Source organism: Stenella coeruleoalba (assembly GCF_951394435.1).
Source record: "Stenella coeruleoalba genome assembly, chromosome: 17".
In the NCBI taxonomy this organism is placed as follows: Eukaryota; Metazoa; Chordata; class Mammalia; order Artiodactyla; family Delphinidae; genus Stenella; species Stenella coeruleoalba.
Window position 1 is genome coordinate 76,083,392 of NC_137163.1, and position 17,359 is coordinate 76,100,750.

The window sequence follows — 17,359 nt, forward strand, 5'->3', positions numbered from 1 at the left end:
CGAAATACAAACGACAGCATTTGTAAATTTTATAAAAGTACCTTGCAGAGCTAATCAAGAGAGTAATTTTTCAAAACAATTACTAGAATAAACCGCAAACAGCAACTATGGTACATTTTGAGTATTGTACCAAATGAATTCTTTTTCTAATGATGCCTATTGTAATTACTTTGTTAAAAACAGGCAAAAACGGGCTTCCCTGGTGGCGCAGTGGTTGGGAGTCCGCCTGCCGATGCAGGGGAGGCGGGTTCGTGCCCCGGTCCGGGAAGATCCCACGTGCCGCGGAGCGGCTGGGCCCGCGAGCCATGGCCGCTGAGCCTGCGCGTCCGGAGCTTGTGCTCCGCTAACGGGAGAGGCCACAGCAGTGAGAGACCCGCGTACCGCAAAAAAACAAACAAACAAACAAAAACCAGGCAAAAACAAAATAAAATTAAACAATAACCAAACACCTAAGGGTCGTTCCGGGAACGTACCTTCCCTGGCTGTGTACTCGTTATCCTCAATCACTCGAGCAAGGCCAAAATCTGCGATTTTGCACATGAGGGCCTCGGAGACCAGGACGTTAGCGGCTCGTAGGTCCCTGTGGATGTAGTTCTTCCTCTCAATGTACGCCATTCCCTCCGCGATCTGGAAACAGAAGAAGACTCTCCTTTAGATGTTCCATTTAGGCCCATATAGGGACATATGGAGGAAAACCAGAAAACTTCTGAGTTCCTGAAATCCTTTCATGTACGATATTCCGATCATTCAAAAATTTAAAACAGTGGGTAAATTACAATCGCCATTTTGAGTCCTTTCTAAAATAGCTGCCCCCAAACCTCCAACGATGGTAATCACTCTCAACATGGTTATTTAAATAGCTACATGTCTCATCCTTTTTTAAGTGCGTGGAGACTTTTCTTCAGATCCTACGAAATTCCTGCATGTAGATACACAGATGTTTGTATCCCAGTTTTTCAAACGAGGAAAGAGAGCCAGGGAAGTGCTGTACCGACACAAATACATTATTGCGGCGTCGAGAACAGGCTGTCCCTGGCCAGCAGCATCCTTGCTGTCGGGTCAGTCGACTGCCCACAGGACCCGGGCTCTAAGCTCTCTCCGCACAGTCCCTCCAGGATGAGCAGAGTCACCCAGACATAAAGCTGAGAGCAGGAGCGAAGCAGGGATAAAATGATAAAGCAGGGGAGGTGAAACTGCTACTCCTTGCTTGCTGGGAAATCGGGTTTTTAAGGAATCAAAATAGGATTATTAAGGAAAACATTACCAAATTATAAAGATAAGAATCAAGAAGGAAGGAGGAAACGTAGGAAGGAAGGAAGGAAGGGAAGGAGGGAGGGAGGGAGGAACCAAGTAGCTGTGTCTGGTGAGCAGTTAGAGGGAAAACTAATTAGGATTGTGTCACACAGGAATGAATGTATTCTGCGGATTCTACCTTGAATTCCAGGTGGCTCAGCGTGGAGGACCTGAGTACTCCCACACCCCATCCTCAACAGCATCCTCCTGGCTCAGTCAAACGCCGCTGTTTCAGCCAGGCCCTGTGGCTCAGCAAAAGCTTTTTAGCTCCTTACTATGGGGGGTGCTTCTCCTGACCTCCGCCTGGAACGCCTTGCTTCCCCTCTCAGCCAATCACTAGGCTTCCTTCTGGCCAGAGGGCCTTCCCTGAACTCCTCTTGGATAATTTCACTCTACACCCACCATCAATGGTCAATTTGTACAAAAACCATTGGCACCTACTGACCACAGCTTTGCCATTATTTTGAAGCTGTTTAAGGTGCTTACTGCTGTCCTGCCATCCAGACAGCAAACACCACCAGGGAGAAGCCACCTTACATCTTTTCTGTTCTCACGTGTATCTACTGGAAGCTTCAGCCATGTCACTCCCCTCTTCTCAGAGCCGAAGAAAGTTCTCTGGTAAGCGTGCTGGGTCTTTAATATCACCAGGATGCTATGCTGTTCACTCTCTGCTGCAGGAATTTACCAGCTGCCACTTCTATGGCCAGAAAATCTGCCATATAATAATCAGAATACAGCAGCTCCGTCCCAAAATCCTGGCAGCCCAGGGGCTCACCTGGGACTCGCCCCAAAGAGTCTTGAACAGGTAACATCATAAATCCGAAAGAACTGAAGAGGTCTGAGCATCTTCTTTAGTAGAAACGACAATGTGATAACGTACACCTTGACTGTGACCAAGAATAACGTGTGTGGCACGCAGGCCGGGCCGGTAGAGTGGAGAAGACCCAGGCCACGCGACACCTGCTGAGTGGACTTGGGGTCCAGCCCCTGCCTGGATGGCTGGGCCAGCCTCACACAGCATCCCTCGACAGGAATACCTTAATCCTTTGTGCAAGACCACCCAGGTCACTCCCTGCATAAAACTAGCCTCCAGATAACGTCTGAACCCCTTAGCGCTGCTCCCAAGGCCCTGGTGACTGGTCCATTATCCTCTACTTCCCACCACTGCCTCCCTCCAGGATCCTGGCTCCTGCAGCCCCTGTCGCAGGGCAGTTCATCCCGCAGGTCTCAGGGGAGATGGCCCTTCTGCTGAGAGGCCTTCCCTGACCCTCCTTCTCCTCCAGTGTGTGTGGTCCCAGGGCCCCCTGCTCACCTAGGCGTCGCAGGAATGTAAACCCCTTAGGGCACACTCCTGTTCTTGAGCCCGCATGTAACATCCCAATGATTCCAGACAAACTGGGCCAGGAAGCGGGAAGCTGGCTGCAATCCCAACACGTCCACGTGTCGCGACTACTGAGCCCACGGGCCGCAACTACTGAAGCCCGTGCGCCTAGAGCCCGTGCTCCGCAACAAGAGAAGCCACCGCAATGGGAAGCCCGCGCACCGCAACGAAGACCCAGTGCAGCCACAAATAAATAAATTAATTAATTAAAATAAATAAATAAATAAAAGTGTCCTGGGAACTTGTGGGTAAGGTTTTTATCACACTCACCAGAGTTCTGCATTTACACAGACCCGAATGCATTTTTGAACATGATTCTCTGAGATAATAACAGACTTGTGGCAAGCCCAGCTTAGCTTGGCTTTCTTTTCCACGTCACAGTGCTTTGAGGGGCTCGTATTCCAAACAATAATAATAGCGTTCACCAAGACCAAGTTTCTAAACAACAGTGCTTGTCAAGTGGAATAAACAATAGATATGAGAGCAAAATAAAAGCTTTCGGAGAGGGCTGGTTTTGAGGTCACAAAAGACTACAATTCTCTTCTTATATAAAAAGTATTATTTCCCTGGTCTATATGCATTTTTCTTTCTTGGTTTCTTTCTTTCTTTTTAAAACCTTAATCTTTTTTTTTTTTTGGTTGTTGTATTTACTTTGGCTAAAGTAAATCCAACTCTATTTCTCTATTTCGCAACAGCAGGAAGAACTCATAGGCCACTTTGGCTAATGGGATCTAGGATCAACTTCGCTTGCACGAATACATTCTTGCTTCTCCAGGCCACTTAGTCTAACCGCTGTCAGCACTGCAGAAAGAGCTGTTGCATAAATGCATCCCCCCAGGCTCAGCCATCCTCGGGGACCCGGGGAGAGGGGAGCGCTCGCCTCCTACTTTCTTTTTAACTAAATTATGGTTGACTTACAATGTTTCAGGTGTAGAGCAAAGTGCTTCAGTTATACACAGGTATATATGTATTCTTTTTCAGGTTCTTTTCCATCACAGGTTATTACAAGATACTGAGTATAGTCCTTGTGCTCTACAGTCGGTCCTTGTTCTTTGTCTGCTTTATATATTGTAGTGTGTATCCGTTAATCCCATTAGCTCAGAAAGGCTGATCTGAGGGTTTCCCTGGTGGCGCAGTGGTTGAGAATCCGCCTGCCGATGCAGGGGACACGGGTTCGAGCCCTGGTCTGGGAGGATCCCACGTGCCGCGGAGCAACTGGACCCGTGAGCCACAACTACTGAGCCTGCGCGTCTGAAGCCTGTGCTCCGCAACAAGAGAGGCCGCGACAGTGAGAGGCCCGCGTACCGCGATGGAGAGTGGCCCCCGCTCGCCGCAGCTAGAGAAAGCCCTCGCACAGAAACGAAGACCCAACACAGCAAAATAAAAATAAAAAAGAAAGGCTGATCTGTGAAGGAGTTCTGTGGAGTCGCTCCGGTTTGGTGAGGACACAGTCTGATTCAGGAGATTGCTTTGTGCCCACAGATATTTCACTTAGATGATGATGGTAACAGGTAGGTGGCTGCTTGATAGGTAGGTAGGTAGATATATAGATGGATAGTTAGACATTAATAACCACTACTTCTCCCACCACTAATGAAGCACTTTTTATGTACCAGATACTGTTTTACATTCATCACACCCAATTCACGTTTCATCTGAACAACAACTCTATCTGGTAAGTTTTATTTCCATTGTACACATGCAAATGAAGCTTAAAGAGGTACAGGAACCTGACGAGAGCCAGGAGGGAAGGAGAGAGCCAGGATTGACACCCAGGAGAGTCTGACCGCCAGATCACATTCCAGAATGTTCCATCAGCAAGAGAGCTCATAACTAGCTGCTTCTGGAACTCAAATTTTTCATCGAGAGAATATTATTTTACTGAGAAGAGAGAAAAATGCTTTTGAAGTTTCCTCCTGGAATTCATTGTTGTTAAGCCCAAATTTCACCTCTCAGAAAAGCTACCACAAACCTTCCCCAGGCAGACCTCAGGATACCCATCTCAGGAAGGACATACAAGCTTGGTTTGGGTTGTCTTTGTCTAGAACAGGGTTTCTCAACCTTTTTCCATTATCATCTCCTAAGGAGAAAGTTTTAATTAAATTAAAAATTAAATACAAAGAAATAGGATTTTGTCAGGTAGGCCTGAGCTCTGGAGGGCCACAAACTATCATAATATCTAAGATTTTCCCATGTGCCAAGAACCAATTTTCACTCCCTTGGGGGCAACTTGCCCCATTTTGATTTCTTGGTCTAGAAGAAGCTAAACTGAGCAAAGAAGGTGTAAAGCCCACTTTGCCCTATGACTCAAAAGAGGGAAATAAGATGGGATGATGATCTATTCTGGGCTTGAATGAGGTTAAGGCTCTGTCAGAATGAAAATAACCAGGCTAAAATTAAGCGGGACAACATTCTTTCATTCAAATAGCCCTATATATATATTGCAAAAAAAAAAAGCAATAAACGTCTTTCCCTTTGGGAATTTGATGGGGCTAAAAGGAAATTACTTTCCTAGGGTCACACCACAGGTTCGGGCAGTGGTTTGGAAGTGACTTCAATTTCCTTTCTGTGCATTTAGCCGGTAAATGAAGCTTAAACCCTTACACCAGCATTTCTTAACTCTGGCTGTGTACCGGGCATCTTACCTTAACCCGGGTCTCATCCTAAATCACCTAAACACGCATCTCTAGGAGTGAGGCCTCCCTAGGTGTTGTGACCTGCAGTCTGGGTGGAGAACGGCCCTTGTCCCTTATCGCCTTCTGGGAGCTTGATTCTGACCCTGATTTACTCGATCAGAACCCGGATTTTAACAAGCTCTCTGGGTGATCTGTACTCACCCGAACTTGGAGAAGAGCTGTGGTAGCTCCAATGCTTTTCAACTCCAGCTATTTTAGGATTTAAAGTTCTAGACAGATTGGAATGAAATCTCGGTCTCAACACCACGAGTGGATGGACTGTGGTCCTCCTAACGCTGGGGAAAGGAATTCCCCAACAACTCAGCTGAAGAAGAAGAAGGAGCAAAGATGGGCAGAGCCAGCAGGAAAAAGCCCAGGTGGGGAGAGGCGGGTGCCATGCTGAAGCTGGGTGGGTGACGGGCCAGATAACGGGGATGCGGGCTAGTCCTCGCACATCAGCAGCTCAGAACGTGTGTCCTGAGCTTGTTTTTCTTGTAACTAAGGGAGAAGGACTCCAGCCTTACAGCTCAGAGGCAGGGAATCCGGAAGCGCTTTCTCCACATCATGGTTCTGGGGCCGGGCCGCTACTTGGGGGGCTTAGGAAACTGCATTGAATCTTTCAGCTTTAAATCATCTGAGGGGATTCTCTACCTCTTGGGCCACACCAGCTTCACGCCAGCATCAGGCTCAGTGATGCACAAACACGAGAAAACCTTGACTTTCTAAACCACCTGCCAGCACTAAAGAAGAACTAAAAATGTCTCGTCTCCATGTGCTAATTTCCAACTCTGTATTAGAGGGTCTGTGTGTGAAGCTACTGGGCATTTGAAGTAGAAAAGCAGCCCTATTACCTAAAATGAGAATAATCATACAAGGAGATAACTTTAGTGAAGTGTCTGTACTCCTGGTTTAAAGCTACCTGATTTAGGGTTACACGTGCTTGTCGTTTCTTGAGCTCTTCAGCCCAAATAGCATGGCGGGCGTACATTTCCTAGTTCCTCTTTTTGTACCTTCAGTGGAAACATATGGTGACATGTTCTCTGTTTGATGTTTCTACGTGCGTGTGTGTGTGTGCATGTGTGCGTGTACACGCATGCACTGCTGTCCTGGGAGGACAGACAGGAACTACTAGGTAAGTGAGTGACCCACTGGGATCCCAACCTGAGCCAGTAACACAGCGGCTTCTGGCGAAATCCCAGGCATCTAGTACCCAGTGAAAGTTCTAGGCACAGAGGAGATATTAAAAATGATGCTTCCTGGGCTTCCCCGGTGGAGCAGTGGTTGAGAATCCTCCTGCCAAGGCAGGGGACACAGGTTCGAGCCCTGGTCCGGGAAGATCCCACATGCCGCGGAGCAACTAAGCCTGTGCGCCGCAACTACTGAGCCTGCGCTCTAGAGCCCGCGAGCCACAACTACTGAGCCCATGTGCCACAACTACTGAAGCCTGTGTGCCCTAGAGCCCGTGCTCCACAACAAGAGAAGCCACCGCAATGAGAAGCCCGCACACCGCAGCCAAGAGTAGCCCCCGCTCGCCGCAACTAGAGAAAGCCTGCGCACAGCAACGAAGACCCAACGCAGCCAAAAATAAATAAATAATTTTTTTTAAAAAAAATGATGCTTTCTGAGTTAGAGGCCAACCTCATCTTGTCAGGTGTGAAATAAGCCACCCCCCAGCCTCACGGCCATCCTCCAGGGAGATCTTTCAAATGTGCTGTGAGAAGGAAAGGCATGACCATCGGGCGCCCACCAATCAGCTTCTCAGCCAGGGACCTGAAGGGCTGGAAACACACGTGTGACCACAGAGGACACTGACCCCAAATACTGGGGATTCTGCCTCTCCCACTGCTGGTGTGAAGGCGATGCGCCAACCTTCCCACAGACGCACCCTCAGGGACCCACAGGCACTGCCTCCTCCAAGGGGAAGAGACCCAGCCTCACCGGTTGGTGGGTGCACGGCATCCGTCCCCGGCATCTGAGATCCCCAGCTGGTGGGGCACCTCGGAGGATCTCCACGGACACTCCCTCTCTATGGCAGTGTTGCCAGCGTGTGTCTATTGTTCAGTACGTCAGTATCCACACACATGATTTGACACCCACCCACATGCATACACACCACGCAGATACATACAAACTTCTGGGAAGTTTTCAGAGCCCAGCATTCCATAAAGCATTACCCTTCTGCTTCCTCTGCCTATCATTTTCTACCCAACCCCCCAACACGCACACTTACATATGCACACACCTGTGATGGGCAGGGTGGCGACAGAACGCAAAATGCTTTGCAGATGGATATTTCCTGGGGTATGAGGTCAGAAACGTTAAGCAGAACAAAGTTTCCAGAAGCATCCGAGGTGAGCATACTCCTTTAAATTCCCTCTCCAATATCCACGTTGAAGTAGAAAGTCTGCGTTCCCGTTCCCCAGATGAGACCCTGGGAGCGGCCTCCGCAGACATCTACACGCACCCCGGCCGCACTGCCCTGAGGAAGGCAACCCAGGACCCTCCTCTCTGGTCATCAAATATATTTACTGAGAAGGGAGTTGCCAGGGACCATCTGGGGCTTGCAGGATGGCGATGCTTGGGGCAGGAAATACCTAACACCAACGCCCGTTGGGTATATACAAGACAGACTTCTTTTATGTGGAATACAATGCTGGAGAAGAAATCTCAATCAAGTTTTACAGACCAAGGCGGGCTCAAATAATCCTCCTTGCAAGTGACTTTCCCTGCTAGCAATGGCCACAGAGGTCACGCATCTTTTTCTGTTTTTCCCAGAAGCCCAATTAAAGCTGTGAGCCCGGCATTCCACCCAGCCTGCCCCAGCCTCCAGCAGGCTCCCTCCATCCGGGGCTGAGGCTCTGAGCAACAAGTCTGTTCCCATGCATGCGCTCAGTGCACGGACCCCGCAGGTGTCACCAAGGACCACGAAGGATGCTCTGGACACACCACGGAGTGTTTGCATGGATGACCTTGCCGTGTGAGTCCTGCTTTAGCGTTCTGTGTTCACCCGAATTCCTACCGCTGTTCTGAGAAACGGGCAAGTGACAGGCTATCTTGCTTAGTGAGTGATTTTTAAAATTTTAATGAGAAGAACCCACATGTGAGTCAGACGACGGAGGGAATAAAGGCATAAAGGAACCTAATTGAGGGACTCGATGTGATCTCTCAAGCAAAGCTAAAATCTGCCCCAGGAAATTCCAGCCTGAATGAGAAACTGGAACCGAAAACCCAATCTGTCTTAGAATTGGCCAGTTGGAAAACATTCGTCACTTAGACAAGCAGTGAGAGAGATTGAACAAGAAACCTGCCAGAAAGCAGGAAAGACTGAATTTTGTTTTTCTTGTGGTTCTACGTGTTCCATGAGGCACTGTTTGCCTCACTCTCTAGCTACGTATTTCCTTCCTACACTTGGGGAAAGTAGAATTCAAATAATTAATTACTTTCAAAAGCCTTAGGAAGCTTACAAAATAATGATCATGCTAATATTAATAAGTTGGAAGCAAACAAATGGGTTAAACCTACAGTGTCTCTGATGGGGTCTCAAGCCTCTCTGAAAGGTCCTCTCTATCACCCCTGGGGTCAATCCCAAACGGACCTAAAAAGACCATTTAATTACAACACAAAAATAAAATGTAAAAAAAAACAGGGAGTTTAAAGTAAGAACACACCTCCTCGGTACTCCAAATATGATAGCTTTGTTTTGCAGTACTTGGTAGTTTCTATAGACGTACTTTTCTATCTAGTAATATTCATTGATCCTCCACGCTGGATCCCTACACTCTTTAATCCGTAATTTGGATAGAGGAAGGGGTGGCATAGAGCTCATTCCTTGCTATGTTTGGAGGTCGAATTTCCTAGTATGTGTTAGCTTTGTTGGGTTATTTAAATATTCTTCTTTATTCCTCTTTTCAAAGCAAAACTTCTAAGAAATAATGGAGCTTATTGCTTTGATGACGATGGTGGTGGTGACGGTGGTGATGACAGTGACGACGATGATGATGATGACAGCTACCATGTATTGGCTGTTACCCTGCCCAGGCATCTTGCCAGGCATTTATAAGCCCTAAAACAAGCCTATGAAAGTAGCCAATATTCACAGTAAAGATGAGAAAGCTGAGTCTTGGAGAAGTAAAAATTTTTCCTAGATAGACTTGGATTTGAATCCAAATCTGGCTGGTCCCACCTCCTGTGCTCTTAACTATTTATCTATACTAGCTTCTTCCTTTAAAAAGAGCTACAAACATGGGCTTCCCTGGTGGCCCAGTGGTTGAGAGTCCGCCTGCCGATGCGGGGGACGCGGGTTCGTGCCCCGGTCCGGGAAGATCCCACATGCCGCGGAGCGGCTGGGCCCGTGAGCCATGGCCGCTGGGCCTGCGCATCCGGAACCTGTGCTCCGCAACGGGAGAGGCCACAGCAGTGAGAAGCCCGTGTACTGCAAAATAAATAAATAAATAAAAAGAGCTACAAACAGTAGAATGTTTGCAAGCTGACATCAGGAAAAAGGAGAGAAAGGAGAAATAATAACTAGATCATTTAAAAAGTGGCCATGTTAAAGTCTGCAATCTGTCATACCTTCATAGCTGAAAGATGAGGGCAGAGCTTGACACGTACAAACTTAGGGCTGGTGAGGTTTTCGTGACGGATCAAAATTCAATCAATCCAAAAGCATGCAAGGACCCACAGAGTCTCGGGGAGACATGATTTCCACATAGAAAACTGCACTGAATAATCATATTTAAACCAGTAAGTTTCCATGAAAGAGGTTTACCTTCATTAGCGGCAAAGGAAGAACCATTTGTCAACTAATTCTCATAGACTTTCTCTTGCAAAAACTTATTGGACCAGCTCACATCCATTAGGATGGCTGTTATAGAAACAAACAAACAAACAAAGCAAAAAACCAGAAAATAAACAGTGTTGTTGAGGAAGTGGAGAAATTAGCACCCTCGTGCACTGCTGGTGCAGCCACTGTGGAGACCAGAATGAGTGATTCTCAAAAAATTCAACGTCGGATTACCATGTGACCCATCAATTCCACCACTGGGTGCATACCCCAAACAACCGAAAGTACACACCCGTACACTATCTAACAGATATTTGCACACCCCTGTTCATAAGAGCATTATTCACAAAAGCAGAAAGTGGAAACAACTCAAGTGTCCCTCAATGGATGAACAAAAAAACCAAAATGTGGTCTCTGCAAGCAATGGCATATTATTCAGCCATAAAAAGGAATGGAATTCTAACACAGGCTACAACATCGATGGACTTTAAGGACAATATGCTAAGAGAAATAAACCAGTCGCAAAAGGGCAAATACTGTATGATTGCACTCATACGAGGTACTTGGAGTATCAGATTCACAGAGACAGACAGTAGCATGGTGGCTGCCAAGGGCTGGTGGGAGGGAGGACGGGGACCTAACGGGTGCACAGTGTCAGTTCTGCAAGATGAGAAGGGTTCTGGAGATGCTGGTGGTGATGACCGCACAACAACATGAATGTCCTTCATGCCACTGAACCGTGCACTAAAAAATGGATGGAATGCATGTGTATTTTATCACAATTGAAAAATAAAACTGGGCGCTTCCAGTTGTAGGATAGCAGGAGCAGAGGTGGTAAAGGCTGCCGGCCACAGGGAGAGCGGGCGACGCCCATCACCCGCCCCTGCGCAGTGTGCTGACGACCAAGGAAACGCTTCGGGCACCCTGCGTGGGGACGCCCATGCACACCTGGGGGACCAAACCACACTAGGCAGTGGTCAAGGCCTCCTGCCGCATCACTTCCACCCCGGGCCACTCCTCAGTCCACCCTCAAATAAACCCAGCCTTGACGTGAACACACAAGTAGGGATTAGAAGGAAGTAGACCAGTGATGCCTCAGAAGACAGTTGGACACTTGTGACTGTGGATCAGCGACTTACAATGAGTCATCTTGGATTTTATACAAAACGGGGGCAAGTTTCTTCTCAAAATCTCAAGTTTTCCACTCTGCAAAGTGGCGATAAGAATAGCATCAACCTGGTAGAGTCCAGATGAGACTGAAAAGGAGAATGCAAGGCTGCTCAGTGCATGATGGAGATGAACGATCACTATGACTAATATTAATACCACTACTATTCATAACAAGAAGACCCACATCCAGACCTGGTTCATCATGGTGAGCTGACAGAAGGGCTGCTCTCTCAGAGCTGAGGAGCTGTAGGTGGGAGGCTGCCCACAGGTGTCCGAATGCAGCCTCAGGCACACTGCTTCCCCTCTGCTGAGTGGCTGCCGCCACCCTTAGGAGAAGCTGGATCCAGACTCTGCATCCGCTGACGGGGCTCCCTGATACCGGCTGCCTGAGGCTGTTAAAGGGATGCCCCCCGCCAGTCAGGGAGAGGACTCCCCACTCTGTACCCCCAGGACAGGGCAGTCAAGAACCTACACTAAGATTAGAAATCTCCTTTGCTTATTCTCCCCTCTTCTGCATCAGTTTCACTGCTACTACTGTCATCTAGATGACCTACCCCTGGATATCCCTGGTGGTCCAGTGGCTAAGACTAAGTGCTCCTGATGAAGGGGTCCCGGATATGATCCCTGGTCAGGGAACTAGACCCCGCATGCATGCTGCAACTAAGAGTTCGTATGCTGCAACTAAAGATCTGTGGGCCGCAACAAAGACCCCAGTGCAGCCCAATAAATAAATATTTAGATGACCTACCCCTGATGTGCAGCTATCGAACCATGCTTATCACCCTGGAAGGAGAAGAAGGAAGCAGAATGTTCTCAACTTATGCCGGGGATGGAGAAACAAGAGGAAAGCCATTGGCACTTCTGTCCAGTCTTTTGCAGGAGAGAGGATGTGTGATGGCTGGATCAGTGCTGCCTCTGAGGAGGAATGTGGTCTGACTGGGTACGCCCCACACACCTCCAGCTGAGGAACAAGTCACTGGGCACAAACGTGCAATTCTGCTCGGTGAAAACAAGCTGTGACTGTCAAGTGACTCAGAAACATTCCTACTCTGACCTCTTATCTGGCTACTGGGGCCTAAGGACATACATGCAGAAAGTAAAGTTTTCTCCACAGAAATGTTTTGTATTGTTACTTACATTAGTGAAAAAGTAGAGATTCTCCAAATGTTCATCTACCAGGGAATGGTAAGGAAATCACGACACAGTCACAGGAATAGAATATTATATTGTAATAGGTACATACATGTTTATGGAGGGTTTTCCATAAAATGAAAAGCTGTAATATTCAGTTCAATACGTACAAAACAGCACATACGGTACAAACCTAATGTGTAATGAAAAGGGTAATTAGAAGGGATGGATAATGATGAACCAATAACAAAAAATGGGTAAAAAGCTTAAAGAAACAGTTCCCAGAAAAATAAACTGCAAACAAAGAAGGAATATAGGAAAAGATGCATGACCTCATCTATATTAAAGAAACACAAATTACAACAAGGAAATATGAAGTTTGACCTATCAGGCTGTATTAGAGAGTTAAGACTTATGTCTTAGGGGTTTCCCTGGTGACGCAGTGGTTGAGAATCCGCAGGCCAATGCAGGGGACACGGGTTCGAGCCCTGGACCGGGAAGATCCCACATGCCGCGGAGCAACTAAGTCCGTGCGCCACAACTACTGAGTCTGCTCTCTAGAGTCCGCGAGCTACAACTACTGAGCCCATGAGCCACAACTACCGAAGCCCACGAGCCACAACTACTGAGTCTGCGCTCTAGAGTCCGTGAGCCACAACTACGGAAGCCCGCGAGCCACAACTACTGAAGCCTGTGTGCCACAACTACTGAGCCTGTGCTCTAGAGCCCATGAGCCACAAGTACTGAAGCCCATGAGCCACAACTACTGAAGACTGCAGGCCACAACTATTGAAGCCCATATGCCACAACTACTGAGCCTGTGCTTTAGAGCCCACGAGCCACAACTACTGAAGCTGCACGCCTAGAGCCCGTGATCCGCAGCAAGAGAAGCCACCGCAGTGAGAAGCCCGCGCACCGCAACGAAGAGTAGCCCTGCTCACCGCAACTAGAGAAAGCCCGTGCGCAGCAACGAAGACCCAACACAGCCAAAACTAAATAAATAAAATTAAAAAAAAAAGAGGTCTTAGAGCAGCTCTCTGGCTGCTGTGTGACAGACGGGCTCTGGAAGAAGCAGAGGTGAAGCCCAAGGCTAGTTCGGTAGCTACAAGGTCATTCGTCCTGAGACAGTGTTCGACTTGGGTCAGAGTGACAGCGGGGAAGGAGTTGGGGCCTCTCAGCTCGCGCCGCGCTTCCAAGCCCAGGTACCGCAGTGAAGTCCCTGGCCCACTGGGACATGTCCAGCTGGGTGTCCCACACTTCAATCCCCACAGCAAAACCGACCCCAGCGGCCCCCAATCCCGGCGTCCACGGGGCCAGGCGCTCGGCTGCCCATCCAGACACCGGGCGTCGCCTTCGCTTTCCGCTTCCGCACACCTGAGATGGGCGGGGCTCCGTTCGGCCCACCCCCCTCCCGGGACCCCGGGCTCCAGCCGCGGTCCCTCCTCTAAACTGCTGTGCCCGGGGCAACGCAGGGCGTGCGGATTTCAGCGCATCGCCTTCCTGCTTAGACGTTCACGGGCCCCATCGCTCCCAGGACGAGAAGCGAGCTGCCCGCCTTCGCGGCTCGGCTCCCACAGCCGCCTCCTGGGCAACGCGGGGCAGCCTCCGGGTGGGGGGCTCAGTTCTCTCCGGACTCAGCCTCTTCAGGTCTCAGGCTCCCAGGCCAAAGTGCTCTTTGCTTTGGGGACACGGGGGTGGGGAGGAGGCCGGGGTGCTGAGAAATCTAGCTCTGCTGGAAAAGCTTCAGGATGGTTCCTGCCACGACACGGTGTTGCCTTTAAAGATGAGCTTGGTTGGAGCACAGACACGCCCCCGCCCCCTCCTTCCACCTTTCCCGGTCTCAGGTTTACGAAACACAGCGGACACTTCGGTCGGGGGGTCGGTCAGAGGCCAGCGGGGAGGCCCAAGTGCACGTTACGGTAGATGCAAACAGCACCCTCGGACTCCTCAAAGGTAAAGCATAACTCCCGAGAGGCCGTCTGCTGAGTATCATCAGTTTTCGCTTTTCTCTAATACATACATCTCTTCGGTCACCTACCAAGCACTTCGCTGCCCCTCCCACGGAACCCAGGGCTTGCCAGTGCTTCCGCTTTTCCTTAACGTCCGCGTCTAGCGCTCAGGGCCCCACTCCCCGTCACCCGTCTCCTGCGCCCTTAGCGCCAAGTTCCCTCAGCCACAGGCGCCTCCCCACATCCGCCCCTGCGCGGCCTGGCAGGGCTGGCCCTGTCACCGAGGCTCACCGCCCAGGAGGCCTGCCCTCCTGCCGCCCCCGCCACGCTTGGCTTCCACCCTGCGCCTCGGGCTCCGAAGGCAGCCGGCAGCGCGGCCCGCTCCGCCCCGGCCATGTCCGCAGCGCGCTGCCCGCTGCCTCCCCGCTCCTTCTCCTCCTGCACCAAGCCAGAAGCTCCCTGAGGCAGGCATGCGCCTTGCTCATCCCGTCCCTGGCACACGCCTGGCTGTGCGCAGCACGCGTTGTGGTGAAAAGCGGGGTGTGGGGGGGGGGGTACCGAGAGGGTGAGGGGAGCACGGAGAGTGCGAGCCAGGCGCTGAAGACAAAGAGCAACTGAATTGACTCTGCAGCCCCCACCCCGGTGCGTTCACGTCCACGTTTAAAAACGAGCAGCTGGTGGGGCTTCCCTGGTGGCGCAGTGGTTGAGAGTCCGCCTGCCGATGCAGGGGACGCGGGTTCGTGCCCCGGTCCGCGAAGATCCCACATGCCGCGGAGCGGCTGGGCCCGTGAGCCATGGCCGCTGAGCCTGCGCGTCCGGAGCCTGTGCTCCGCAACGGGAGAGGCCACAACAGTGAGAGGCCCGCGAACCAAAAAAAAAAAAAAAAAAAAAAAAAAGGAGCATCTGGTAATGAGCCCTGCCTGCTCCTAAACTACTTTGGTTCTAGCCTTGCAGGCTTCCAAGATGAGTATTTGAAGAGGAAATTATTTTGTGACTTATAGTCATGCTGACCAGAAATCGCCGCGCCTGGATAAAATCATTCCCAGATAAGAGGTAGGGCTGGCACGTAGACCAGAAGTCCCACCACCTCCCCCTGGACATGAGCTGAAAGCTTCCTATTGGTGCTAGAAAGGTTTCCAGTCAAACTTAAAGCAAGAAAACTTCTTCTGCCTTTTCTGCTATGTTAAACAACCAGTTGTGGTTCCTCTGTTTAAATATGCCAGACACCCCAACTGCCTAACAGAAAAAAAAACTGTTCCTGTTTTACGCTATTTTATTTTATTTTAAAATTAATTAATTAATTTTTGGCTGCGTTGTGTCTTCATTGCTGCGCGCGGGCTTTCTCTAGTTGTGGCGAGCGGGGGCTAATCTTCCTTGCAATGCCCAGGCTTCTCATCGTGGTGGCTTCTCTTGTTGTGGAGCACGGGCTCTAGGCTTGCGGGCTTCAGTAGTTGTAGCTCAAGTGCTCTAGAGCACAGGCTCAGTAGCTGTGGCTCGTGGGCTCTAGAGCACAGGTTCAGTAGTTGTGGCGCACGGGCTTAGTTGCTCCGCGGCATGTAGGATCTTCCTGGACCAGGGCTCGAACCCGTGTCCCCTGCACTGGCAAGCGGATTCTTAACCACTGCGCCACCAGGGAAGCCCTTTACGCTATTTTAAAATGACAGCTTCCTATTCTTCCAACTTTTTCAGAAGGAAGCTGCGTACGATCAGTTTTGCAATGCTGACAGTAACTCTACTTTAATTTGTCCATCTTGTAAGTTTTCATGGCTGAAGTTTAAGTCTTAGACATAAAATTCATTATTCAGAAAAGATAATAGAGGATTTACATGCCTGTCACCCGGGTACTACATTCGTAGGATGCATTCATATTCCTTTATTTAGAGCAATGTCAAAATCTTATATCAGCATCCTCTGAACATACTCAGAAGCATTCATTTTAACTTTTAGGGGATAATTGACACAGATATTCTAAGTAGGAAGAGATTTTCTTAGTCGTAGAACATCAGAGCCGAGGTAACAGGAAAGCTGACTGGGGACCCCCTATCACAGAGGAGGACCCCAGGGCCAAAGGGATGATGCTCCCCAGGCTGGAAAAGGTTTTCCAACTCTCAGCTCAATGCTTTCTCCACCATTAACATCATCAATAGCTCCATTCACAAAATGACACTGCTACTTCTCATATTGTGTAGAAAGAGAGAACCACCATGTCTATAAGACAGTTTACATTGGGAATGGCTTCCAAGCAGTGGTTCCTCAATGATACGCAGCGAGGGACCACCGTGTCCTGATGGCCGTGTGACCCCTCAGCGGGGCGGACCCGGCTCAGGCGATTTTGTGGAATTAACTGTCTCTGCAGTGCTGGCCGCTTCCCCTGGAGGAGGGTCTTGTGGTTGAAAGAAGAGCTGAGAACGTGCCCTCCCTAGAGTCACGTATGAGAATTCCCGTGTAAAGAGGGGAGATCAAATATGAGGTGGAGAGGGGACCCAGCCTCCCGGATGAGACGCAAACCAAGTCTGTCCGTTGAGTTTCCACAGCCCACTGAACCTGACCCAGCACTTCCATGTGATTCTTCCTCCAGCTTAGCTAGATTAAATGTGATGACACTATTAATCAGGGGTTAATACCAGTAAAGGCTTTGAAAATAACGTAGTTGCTTCATTATGACATTATTTGTGGGTGGGGGGAGGTATGGAGGGGAGCCTTGAGCTGGCCAATGAGATCCTAACTTATCTTTTAGATTCTTTACAGACAGAATGAGGAGACCCACTCATTGGCAAGTACTCCAGAAACTTCCCCAGGACAGCCCCCTCCAGACACTTCAGACCCCGTTTACCGCCAACGGACTGGTGGGTTCCAACTTAGAGTTATTACAAGGGATCCCCAGGCTATATGCTGTTTTCTTGGTCAGTAGATACCGTAATGAGGGCGGACCCAGAAGCTCTGATGTCAAAGGCCTTTGTACTAAACTGGCCGAGAA

The 17,359-nt window shown here is 49.5% G+C and overlaps 1 protein-coding gene across 4 annotated transcripts in view; it reads right to left on the reverse strand.

Annotated features, from left to right (window-relative positions):
- The window catches only part of LYN (LYN proto-oncogene, Src family tyrosine kinase), a 112,674-nt gene that overhangs the window by 13,143 nt on the left and 82,172 nt on the right, over positions 1-17,359 (reverse strand). For all 4 annotated transcript variants that reach the window (XM_079902368.1, XM_079902369.1, XM_079902367.1 and 1 more), the window contains one exon: positions 474-627. In XM_079902368.1, coding sequence (XP_079758494.1) covers positions 474-627 — 154 coding nt within the window. The remainder of the gene's footprint in view (positions 1-473; positions 628-17,359) is intronic.